Here is a 12,692-nt window from a genome sequence, read left to right on the forward strand (position 1 = left end):
GGCACAAGAAAAACTACTGACGTAACTTACATCTTCGACATAATTTACAATAATCACGTGTATAATCGTAAGAATATTCGAAGATACGAGCACAAGTCTCGTGTACCGATTTTTGGCACGTTGAACACTGAATCCGGCATTCGTTGCTTTCCAAACCAACTATTCTGGTTTATCTTTTCCCCATTACATGTTCTTCCTATTCTTAACTGTAAATTCTAATGTTTCTTGCTGTTTAGATGCACAGCTGCTTAAATGTACTGCTTAACTGCTGATAGCAAAATGATAAACAGTAATACACATTGCAACACATAATATTGAGCTGTATACCATCCAGAAATAGGGAATGCGTTTTGTGCGGAAACAGGGGACAGTGATCTGATCAAACTTCTGAAAACAGTTTGTTCGTAAAAACCAGAGCATAATACGTACAAAATGTATAAGTAAATAAAAATATCTATTAAAAGATATAATAATGTAACTTGCACGTATCTAACCACAAAAATTGATAGATAATAGACTATAATTTATGCGATGCACCTAATTTCTATTAAATGGAACAATCCTTTAATCTCCATAGCTGTACTCACTCGTTTGAAAGATGCAAAACCAAAATCATTGTTTATTTTATTACCTTCAGGAATTATGCGAAGAAATGGCTTGATCGTATTTCAAATGAGATAATTAAAATTACTGTGCAATTATACTAAACCAAATCCATTTTTATTTTTCTAAAATCGTTCGTATTTTTCTAAAATCCATCTATGAACACATGAATTTCTACAGCAATTACCAATTAAATATTGCATTATACTTATTACAAGTACCGCACAAACAAATAACATATAAAAATTGAAAAGTGCAAAAATATTACTTATTCGTCAAACAACTTCTATCGAATTATTTACATTTGTTTATAGCTTTGCTCCCATTCGCCTCATTTTATGAGAACAGTATTAACATGCATCATATAACATGATGTAAAATTCAATTTACACAATTACATTTTAACGAATTCAACATATAACTATACAACAATATTTGCAAATAGTATACAGTATTTACATTTGTTAGACACAGTACTAATAAACGCAAACGAGAATTAGTTAAATTGTTTACAAATGGTTGCATGAATTTCACGAAACTGATGATAAATTTATCAATAGTTCGCTTGTTTATCAATTAATTAAACGCAAATTTAATTACCGTGCTGTCAAATGTGCGTTAATTTATTTAGGAAAAGAACACATGCAAACTGACTACGTTATAAAATTTAATTTCTATCCCTCCTGTCTGCTTTAGAAGACATATTTATTTTTTATACTTAACAATGCACAACGAACAGAAATTTTCTTCGGAATGTTTTTGTACTGTAATATATAATCATAATTGTAAGTTATATGTTTAATTTATTCTTCGTTTACGTGTCAAATTATGTGACATATTCCAAAACAACAAATTTCATTCATCTTTCACCAGAACTCATCGTTATTATTGTCGATTTATATATTTATTATTGTACAGATTGTTATATTATATTAGCCTATGTATATAACATCTATTTCGTACATATTCTAGACAATATATAATAAATAGCTCTTTAAACACCGTCAATCATATTTTTTAATTCTTAATATCTAAATCTGAAAAACTGTATTTTTTATTTCTAAATTTCCAAATCCTAACTTTATGAATTTCTGCAGTTGAAAAATTGAAATTTCTGTATTTCTAAATTTCGAAGTTTAAGAATTTGTAAATTAAACGTTTTTCATTTTAAAATGTTTTAAATTTTAAACTTTCATAGTCACCAAACTTCCACATTTTCAAATTTTTCAATTTATGGCATTTGCAAATTGCTAAATTCCTAAACTTGTAATTCATCAAATCCCCAAATTTCAAAATTACTAAACATTTATATTTTCAAATTGTGCTTCAATGGCTCTAGAGAGCCCAGATTTCAAAATCCCAAAGTCTCTAAATGGCTAAATATCCATATTTCTAAAGTTTTTTACCGATGAATTCCTAGATACGTGTATCCTTAAACCTCTAAATTTCTAGGCCCTAAAATTTCTAAACTCTTAAATCCCTAAATTCTGATATCCATAGCTCCCCTAATCCTAAGGTGTGCAAATTCCTTCGTCTTCAAATTCCTAAGCTGTGAATTCCTAAATCCTCAAATTTTCAGATCGACTTTATAGATCGTCAAATCCCTAGATTACCATATCTATAATTTCAAATCCCTAAGCTTCAAAATTTCCCCCACCATTTTTAACAAAAAAAAAAAAAGTTCTTTACTGAGAAAATTTTTTTGAAAACCGCTCCATTTGTAAAATTATGCACTTTCAATGCAAATTTTTGTAATCGTTTTAATATTTCTTAATTTTTTAAAGGTTCTATAGACATGTAATTTAATTTCAATGTAATTTTATTTCTTTTAATTGTATTTTGTTCTGTTTTATCTTATGAATCATTTACTTTTGTTCTAAAACAAACATTGTGTTTTATTTTGTTTAGTGTCAACTATTGAGTATTAATCATTATTAAGTTAACTTCAAATTTTTAGAAATTTTAATGTGTAATAGTTAGTAACGTGAAAAAGTATTCGGAACATCTCTGTATAACACAACAAATAAATAAATAATGTTTCCACTTATGATGAGTTTATTTAAAATAATTATATTAAAGTACGAAAATATACATATTTATATGCTTGATTACTACAATTGTTCAGATTTCAAAGAACAATATTCAATAAATTATTCCCATTAACGGAGCGTTAAAACGCATTTGCCGCCATAAAATGATTTCCCGCCAGCATTCAAAATGACACCATATTGGCGAGTAATGTAGCTGTGTTCGAACTGCAATCTTACTGACATTGTACACTCTATTAATATCAAACATATTTACAATTGCAGTAAAACCAAAGCACAATAATTACAGCAAGAAATAAAGATATTAATATTGGACTTCTGGTAATTGTTCATCGGATGCAAAAATTACAAATATATTAGCATTAAAAAGATTCTGCATTGAATATACAGAGTTTATTCAAACTAAACTACAATTTTCATTCATTCAATCATTTCAAATGGTATTTTTATTTTATTTATTATGCTGTCAAAGAAATATAAGCTTGATAAAGTACATATAATACTTAGTAGAATTATCCATAAATAAATTCTTTATAAACTTCAACGTCACTTATTTCTTTGTTTAATATAAAATAAAAGAGGTTTCGAAATATTTTTCAAACAACTATACCTGTACAATTTGAAAATTTTTTTATTCTTTGATAAGTCTACTATTTTGATAGAATTTTATTTTATTATTTCTTGATAAAACTTCATTATTACTATGTATCAATAATGAATTCAGTTCGTTTAAAAGTCGCTGATACATCATGGCATGCACCTACAAGTTTGCTTACTGAAAAGACTGTAGGACAAGATTAATACTTTCGCATTAATTTTAACAGGACATTATTAAAAGATATATTTAATGAGTAACAAGTGAAAGAAACCAATTAAATGTTCTTATATGTGGTCACGATATACGAAAGGGTTATACTCCGTAATTTGTATTACACAAGTACATCTTAAGCGCCATTTACCCACATTTGTGTGATATATGAATATTCATAAGAATTTATTTATTTTTGTGTGTTTGATTTTCAACATTTAGTTACAAGTAACTTTTTTGAATACTTGAAAATATGCCGGTCCATCTAATGAATTAAACGTCACATTTAATAAAAAACATTAATAATAATAATATGATTATTATTATATAAATTTACTTCTATTCAATAATTATAATATTTATTACTAATTAATATTTTATAATAAATGATAGGCATGCAAATTAATTCTGTATTTTTTCCCCTGAATTTAAATAGTTGTTATTTTGAGGTTTTACGTCTTTATAGATTGTATTATTGATATTTCATTCAATATTATCAACATTAATGATGCTAACTTAATTAACTGAAGAGTAAATATAAGGACTATATTATTTTTTAAAAAGCCACTTATGTATAAAAAAGTATATATAAATATAAGAGGATGCTGTATAAAAATAGAACTATATAAAAGCAATAATTCTATAAGCAACAAGGTTTTACATATTTCGTTACTATATAATACTTACATATTTTATACATTTTGTCAATAAATATTTTAATAAAAACAAAGTTGCTTAGTTTTAGGAAATCTTATCCATTTTAATATCTCATTTAACATTGTTATTCTATTTTAAAAATAAATATTTTTCTTTAAAAAATAAAACTTTGAACTATTTCACGCACATAATACAAATAAAATTATTCGTATAATATTTTACTACTTATGTAATATATTAATAAAAATATTTAAAATTTCAAACACTGGCGAATCACAAAAATAATACCCAAACTTTCAACTGACAGTATAATATAAAAATAATACAATAACACCGCTTCGGCTATTCAAAATAACTCAAGAGGCGACAAATCGACAAAAAATTGAATCCCACTCTCTGAGCGTATAAAAAAAGAAGGACACAGGGAACAATACGATGATTATTCGTAAGCTTAATTGAGTCGTTAACGATCGATTTCTCTTCACGACCAGCGAAGGTAGAAGGGTGGGGAACACGTGAAAAAAACAAAGTCCACGGATAAATCGCGGTATTCTTCCCAACAACGTACCGCAACTTTTTCCTCCTCGATTTGTTTTTTTTTTTTATATCGACGCAGGGCGAATACGATATCCCGCGATGCAAGACGGGTATCGAAAGAATCACCCGGAGACAGAGAAGGGTTGTTACGCACGGAAGACGAAGAAAGCGACGGCTACAATCCTCTACACTGTAAATATACCCGGCGCACGTGCAGCCCTGCCGTAATTGAGCTAGCACCACCAATCTGCACTCGTTGGGGGCGGTTCTCCATTGGTCGGGGGTTGGAGTGCGCTGCACAGGGACTGGCTGACAGCAGCCGTCTGGAGGAGGAAAGCCACCGTTGGAAAAAGCAAGCGAATCTACAAGCTGTGCCTGGTAATAACCGGTGGTGGTGACGACCAGACGAAAGACCACGGCCGACCTCCTGGCGTTCAAATCACGAGCACTCGCGACGCTTGCTGGTCACCCGTTTAACATTATCGCCCGTATCGGCCTTCAAATTCGAGGGGTATCGTTCGTGGAGGGAGAAACAACCGGTTTCCGTAATAACTATAAACGATCGTAACCAGATATTCTCTCGGTGACTACTTTGTGTGACCACGCGGCAGTGACACTTTTCTTGGAACACGTGACCTAACGATGCGGGAACGTACGTGAAAATAATTCAAAGAACAGATCGTCCGATACACCGGATTGTACGATGTACAGTTTATATAGAGCCTGGTTCGGTGACAGCGTTACGACAGATAATTATTCGCGACTTCAGGAGACCCTGTCGCCACCGGACACGGTGGTCAGGGTAGGCAATGAAGGAGAACATCAGTTTGTTGCCCATAGAGGCGTTCTGGCTGCCCATAGTGGCTACCTGAAAGCGCTGCTAACGAACGCTGTTAATACGCCTGGCACCGCTGCTAACGCTAACATTGGGTCCTGTTCGAATTTACCGGCGACCGCCATCGCGGTCACGACCGCCAATCTTTCGGAACAATCTATGCGACAACCGGTCACGTCCGTGTCCGTTTCGTCCATCGGTAATTATTCTTTGGTCATTTGTTTACGCTTACAAAGGAGTCCGGTGAACGCGTTTTATTCGGTATAGTCCGTTCGGAAGTTTGGGAACGATATCGATAAACGATATTGCTAACGATGTCGATATCATACATCGTGTTTGGATAGTTGTGCAAAAGTGAATTGATTTTTGAGCTGAAAAAAGTAAGGCTAGAACGTGAAGATACGTGGATGCAATTTGAAGGTTGTACAAATTTTGGAGGAAAAAAGTCTGGCGGACGATTTTACTAGATTTTACGGTCTAGTTGGTTCGGGTTGCGTCGGTTCGTCGGTTTGTAAGCAACGATGCGTTTCGATGGTTTTATTCTGACACCATTTAACTCGATATTTGAACGGTCGTGCAGAAATGAACAATTAATATTTGTTAAACAATTGTCATTGTAAATGTTAGTTGTTAATTGTCATTGTAAATAGGAGTTGAACATTTTGGTGCAACTGAAAAACACGTGCTTTCCCCCTTGAATAAAAAACATAACATTAACGTTCAATAGTAGTTCATTTATAAATAATTTCAATACTTATTTTAATTAATGGACAGATGTACATTATACACGAACTGTGTTCAAATTTGCTCCAGATTAATAGTTAAAAATTTTGAGGGATTTATTACTTTGCCAACAGATTGTCATTTTTTCTACTCACTGAATTTATAATTTAATAGCATTTTTTATAGTTCCCATGTTTTAATTAAATCTCCAATTAAATACCACAGATAATATTGCTTACTTTGTTTGTTATATTGAACATTTTTAAATAAGATTTTTGAAAAATAAATTTACTGTGATATAATATGTTCAATCAAATATTATAAAAACTATTTAAATTACGATAACAAAATACGATTTGTGTATTTTTTCAATCTAATCTGATAATATACAAGTGGATTCATAAAGAAATCATTTGCCTAAAAGTTATATTAAAAATTGGCTCATCTCTATACTTTTCTTTGGCAACATATTACACAAGTTTCTTAAAAATTTATGCAACATGACAAATGCAAAGTAAATTAAAAATTTTAGTTTACTCTAAAAATAAACATTATGTGGTTGATTAATGTTGTACTTAAAAATATTAAAATCATAAAATCAACGTCATAATATTAATGTTACGCGATCATGAAATACTTTAGTATTCTTCGATAAAAATTTAGGAAATGAGTTTACTATACTGAAATTTTTATTTCTGATATTTGTAAATGTCACGTACCAAAAATTCATTTTATTTTTAACCGAATGCTTTATATTTTTTTTTTTTTGCATAAAAATAATTGTTGAATTAAAATAAACAATCACCAAAATATAAAAGTATGAAATTGAAACTTCGAAATGCAATTCGGAAAATATACCGAGTAATTTAATTTGCTTTATCCTAAAGCTGTAGAAATTGTTTTCAAAATATTTTTCAAACACGCAAATTTTTTGTCTATTTGCATATACCAATTCACAGTTTAAAAATACGCACACAATTTTCGAAACGTTATTCACATATTTTCACCCTCCCCTACAGATGATAAACTAAAACGAAAAAAGATATTTCATCAAACTCTGTTTTATTTAGATAATTTTTTATATCGAAAATATGAACAATTAATTTCATGATCTTATCATAGGAATTTGAAGAGAAAAAACAAATTCTATTATGTTCTTAACTCCTCAAACTTTTCTTCCTTTTTTTAACACTTTGATACTTATACATATTATGAAATCTAATTTTTGCAATTTTATTTAATAGGAAACATTGATAAAATTATGTGTAAAGACAGTATTTAATGTACGCTATAAAATCACTAATTTTTGTATTAAAATTTACATTTGGCAGAATAAATAAATACAAACTGAAAAATAATAACGTAAAAAGTTCAAAATCGAAATCACAAATACTTAGCAGCAGCTATTCAAGTGTTAAAAGGTATTTAATCAACCCTTTAGCTACAACTTTCAATTGTATCATTATCACTTTGTTCGCATCACGTATCATTACCCAGTTGTACCAAGTATCACCTGATTGTAAACTGTATCATTACCATTCATATCGTATCATTAATACGTTTGCTACCAGCGTCACACATAAGCGACTCCGTTATATGAATCACAATTACTTTATACATTTTAAAACAGATTAAAATCAAATTCTATGGCATAATTTTAAGAACGTTATGACATAGGTCAATTAATTATAATAAAAGTGATTCAAAGAAGTAAAGGATTCATGATAGTCAAATTTCTAATAGAGTGCTGTAGCAAACGCATTAATAATGGCCCAAACGACCTCAACGTCAAGAAGCAAAAATTTTTTCTTCAAGTTTCCACAAAATTTTCATACCGATTACCAATATTTTCAGGAGCGGAAGCTTTCGCACCGTTACTGAACTACATGTACACAGGCCGATTGGAGGTGACCTTAGACAACGTGTACAGCGTGCTGTTAGCGACCCATCTATTGCACATGCCAGGAGCGTTGGAGCAATGTCGGGCAGCCCTGCTCAGACTGAGGGCTCCACCGCCTCTACCGATGCCGATATTGGTGTCAGCAGGGCCCACATCGACCCTGACATCGACCATGTCGACTTCGACGCCAGGCTCCGGAAACATATTAAGGCCGATACCTAACAGGCTGATGATAGATCCTAGCATGTGCTGGCCACCGGCTACTCCGCTGTACCCAACCGCACCCGCACCCGCACCTACCTCGATAGGCATACCGCATATGCCTCAACTACAACCCTCGGTGTTGATGCAATCAACCGTTCCCATCAACGTTTCGGTGGTGCCAACCTCGAGTGTGCAAGAAACGCAGAGCTCCACGAGCTATAGGTTTGCGCATTCGCTTCATCCTTCGCGAAATTAACACCCATATCTCAAGTATCATCATTGCGTTATTTTTTCAACGATTCAATATTTCACATACTAGTTTATTAATGTCACATGCTATTTTGTTAACACGTTCACATATTGGTTTATTACAACAGATTTTATTAGAGAGTTACTGTGTTTGATGAGAATTTTTAAAACATAAACAATTAGAGTTTTTGTGTGTTTTCGTGAGCAAGTGTGTTCGAGCTCAATTATCTGACATGGCCCATTTCGAATCAAATAGGAGAAGTGATATTAACAGTGCTATGGATTTAAAAATTTGAGAGTAATTGTCCCTTAACTCTGTTGACCTACTCAGTTAACAGAAGACGATCAAATAGAGGATTAACTGTTTTTCTGAATACAGGGAAGTGCCATCGCCGAAATCCTCGTTATTCCAAATCGATCGGAATCGCGGGTTACGAATGGATAGTCGTGCAAAATCTCCAGAAAGTACGACTACAATGCCGTTCGCAGCAGCCGCGTTCACCGCATTCACATCGAACGCGGCAACTTCGACGAGGGCGTCATCCCCGTCGCAGTCGGTCTCTCCGACGCTGTCTTCGACATCTCAGTCCTCGTTACCGGCTTGTCAGAAGTCGGAGCAAAGGCAAGTGAAAGAGGAAACGGACTACGAGCAAAGAAACTCGAGCGGAAATCAGGCGCAGAATCGATCGTCTCCGGTAACATCCGTGGAGGAGACGAGTTCCACTCGCGATAGAAGCGTGGAGTCGGTGTCGATGGGCGAGAGCGATCGGCAGAGATCGTCCAGAAGAAAAGGAAGAGGATCGAGCAGCAGAAACGACGGTTCCTCGAGTGGAGTGCTGTCGGTGGTCTACGACGTCGCTTGCTGCGACGGTCCAGTGAAGTTTCATCGTGTGTTGAACAAAAACTATTCGTCCTCAGCACCTAGCCCTGTACTGCAACCTCGTTTACAGAGGTCCTGTTTTGAAACGGAGAACGTTTCCACCGAGAACGACGAGAACGGGGGACCAGCAGCTGTCAGGTCTTGCGATCCTATCAGATCTGACATAGACGCTGCAAATACCAGCGGAAGCTACACGTGTGGCTACTGTAGGCACACCTTCAAGTCACAGTATTGCTACAGGAAACACACCAAGAGACACTTGTTACCCACCAGGGTGAACGAAACGGTGGTCAACAACAGACCGAGACAAGACACCGCACGCAGCAGGAGGGAAGTCAGGCTACTCGACCTGAACGTACAGTACTATCCCTGCAAGATCTGTGGCTGCAAATTCCCTAGCTACTATTTCGTACACAAACACCGGAAGTTGTGTCATGCGAACGCGGAGGAGAGGCCGCAAGAGGAGGCCAGCAGCACCGCAGCGGAAGATCAAGGATCGAACACATCCAGCAACGAGAGACAGTGAAATAATTCGAGGTACGTTGAATAATAATTTAATAAAACTATTTAATAAAATAGTTGTATAGGAACGAATTTTAATTTGTTTTTTTTTTTTTTTGTACTGTTTCAGAGTTTTCTGAAGAAAAGATTGGACAGAAGTAGCCATAGAAAAGTTTAAAGTGATCGAAGTGCTTCTTAATACTCGTTCGGACTAGAAGCTAACCACTTTGACGACGGGAGGGATTAAAGATGAATTTAATAGTTTAATCAGTGAATTATTTGGAGATTATGAAATTACTGTAAAATCAAAACAATTAAAGGACTGTAATTAAAGAATCGAGTTTTGCTGCTTATTGTTGTTCTCTTTAGACGATGCATTCTGAATTTGAGAAACGTTTGAAAATATTGTAAATGGATTCAATAGGATTATAACATAGTATGTTACATTATTCTAGTTGATTTGCATTATGTTGTATTAATGTAATTAATTGATATGTTATGTTATATCTAATTTAGTGACATCACGTTATATTATTCGAATTAAGTGATATCATGTTACATCATTCGAATTAACTGATATTCTGTTATACTATTCTGATTAATTCGGTTATTCAAATAATATATTGCTCATAAAGTTCTACTATTCTGAAATTTTATTCGAATGTAAAGTGTAAATACTACATTTTACATTTGCAGTGACATTAAAATTACCGATGATTATTTTTATTTTGGACAGTGAAAAGTTAATTCTGATTGTGACCTTTTAGCAGGAAAATGATTCTAATTGTATAATAATTAGTATGTCAACTTTTTCAGCATAATTTTACGCAGTTTATTTCGAATTTAATAATCTATATTGCTGTTACGGAAGTCTTCACAAAATGAAAGACAATAATTCATATTTGGTGTTTTTTTTAAGTTAATCTTCTATTTTGTTTCTTATGCTTTTGGGAGAAATTTGTTCCTTTAGTTCCAAAATGATTAAACCACGTATTACACGAAACAAATTCTGATTTAATTACTGAGCGTGGTTTACAAAGACCAAAGCGGATATATCGACAAAAAGTATACGTATTAAAAATAATTTTAACGCGAATCGTGATTGAGGTCAGTTGTAAAAGTTTAATGACGATGTCCAATATTCAGAAATAATTGCAACTATGCACGTACAAAATATATTGATGAAGAGCTTATTAACATTTTAGTGAGTGAATATATTATTATCTATTTGTAGCAATTAAGGAGGTAGCGATTAAAGTAATATTCAATTTTGAATAATACACCAATAAAATTGATTAGCCAATTCAATACTTACATCATGTGATAAAACGTGTATACTATCAAATGTCTAAATTTTTTAATTTCCGTATTTTCAAATTTTCAAATTCAAATTTTATCAAATTCTTAAATTTTCAAATTCTAAAATATCAAACTTAGTAAATTAAAAAATTTTTCAATTACTATTACTGCTTTTACAAATTTTCAAATTACTACATTTCCAAATTTTTTAAACATTAAATTACTACATTTTCGAACGTTTCAATTATAAATTTTTAAAAATATAAATTTTTTAATTCAGAAAATCTAAAATTCCCAAACCCTCACGTTTTTAAATTCTCGATTTCTCATTTAAAAATTCCTAAATTCTCCAATTTTCAAATTTTACAATCGTGGAACTGTTAGAGACTTAAATCTTAAATTTCCAAATTTCTACATTCTTAAAAATTTATATCACAGAAGATTCAAACTTGTGAATTTCTAAAATTTTGAATATAAAAGTTTCAATTTGTCAATTTAATAATTTGAAAATGTAGAAACTTAGAAAGATAGTAATACAGGAAATTTGGTAAGGCAGCATTTCCACTGCGGGCACAGTTATTCTTTACTGTTTTAGATAACCTTATATCCTACTGAAAGTTTCTGAACTTTCTTGCTACCATAATATAGAATATAAAAAATCATATATTTTGTACGATTTTGTAAATATTCACGATAATAAAAAATGTCATAATCGTTTTTAATGAAATGTTTCTCAACTAATTTATTGCCAAGACGATAAATATTTTCAATATTTTATTATTAATATCGATGAAACTATATTTCTGTGAAGTTCCACATATTTTTAAATTTTTATTTTTTCTTCAAACAGCAAGAGTGTTATTTCTACGCTATTCTACTGCGTATTGTAAATTTATATGTACCAGCGATTATAAAAGCGACTTCATTCAAAACTCTAGAAAAATTGAACTATTTACTAAAACTGTACCATTATCAAAATAAACGTGATTTTTCGTTCCACATAATAATCGACTTCAGCTTACGAATATTTTTAAAACAAGTTCTTAGATGATATAGTAAAATTAATCTGTGTGGTGCAAAACAAAGTGTTCAGTTTATCGAGAATTTGGATTCACACCACAGTCATAATTATGGGTTTTGTCAATATTACAACACCTCGAAGGAACGGAAATATTTTATATTTGTACGTCTACGCTTTCATGAAGTCACTTAGGAAGAACATATTTCGACACATAATATGTTTCAAAATGATTGATTTTACGAATTTTGAAAATTCCACAGAATTAATCCGAGATTTACGGATCTTTAATGACGACTTCGATTTAAATAGAAAAAGAATAAATAATGACTTATACGTAAACTAAATTATACAATGAATGTTTATTTTAATGAAGGTTAATCCTTAATGTTCGCACTGAGGGATGAAATTACTCCAGCCAATTTAACTA

At 32.1% G+C, this 12,692-nt stretch overlaps 2 protein-coding genes across 13 annotated transcripts in view; one reads left to right on the forward strand and one right to left on the reverse strand.

Annotated features, from left to right (window-relative positions):
- The window catches only part of Smr (nuclear receptor corepressor smrter), a 137,650-nt gene that overhangs the window by 38,714 nt on the left and 86,244 nt on the right, over nucleotides 1–12,692 (reverse strand). The window lies entirely within an intron of this gene.
- On the forward strand, nucleotides 4,794–10,281 carry LOC105663201 (uncharacterized). Its single transcript, XM_012290702.2, has 4 exons — nucleotides 4,794–5,687; nucleotides 8,066–8,537; nucleotides 8,944–9,981; nucleotides 10,076–10,281. Exons 1-3 carry the CDS (start codon nucleotides 5,357–5,359, stop codon nucleotides 9,968–9,970), a joined length of 1,830 nt encoding a protein of 609 aa, XP_012146092.1. The 5' UTR covers nucleotides 4,794–5,356; the 3' UTR covers nucleotides 9,971–9,981; nucleotides 10,076–10,281.

The sequence above is a fragment of the Megachile rotundata genome, chromosome 5 (assembly GCF_050947335.1).
Source record: "Megachile rotundata isolate GNS110a chromosome 5, iyMegRotu1, whole genome shotgun sequence".
Classification (NCBI taxonomy): Eukaryota; Metazoa; Arthropoda; class Insecta; order Hymenoptera; family Megachilidae; genus Megachile; species Megachile rotundata.

Excerpts from the sequence above, each read along its gene's own strand:
- LOC105663201 (XM_012290702.2), top strand. The coding sequence starts at position 5,357 with ATGTACAGTTTATATAGAGCCTGGTTCGGTGACAGCGTTACGACAGAT. Across the intron at positions 5,688-8,065 it reads CGTGTCCGTTTCGTCCATCG|GAGCGGAAGCTTTCGCACCG; the intron begins GTAATTATTCTT and ends CAATATTTTCAG. Across the intron at positions 8,538-8,943 it reads CAGAGCTCCACGAGCTATAG|GGAAGTGCCATCGCCGAAAT; the intron begins GTTTGCGCATTC and ends TTCTGAATACAG.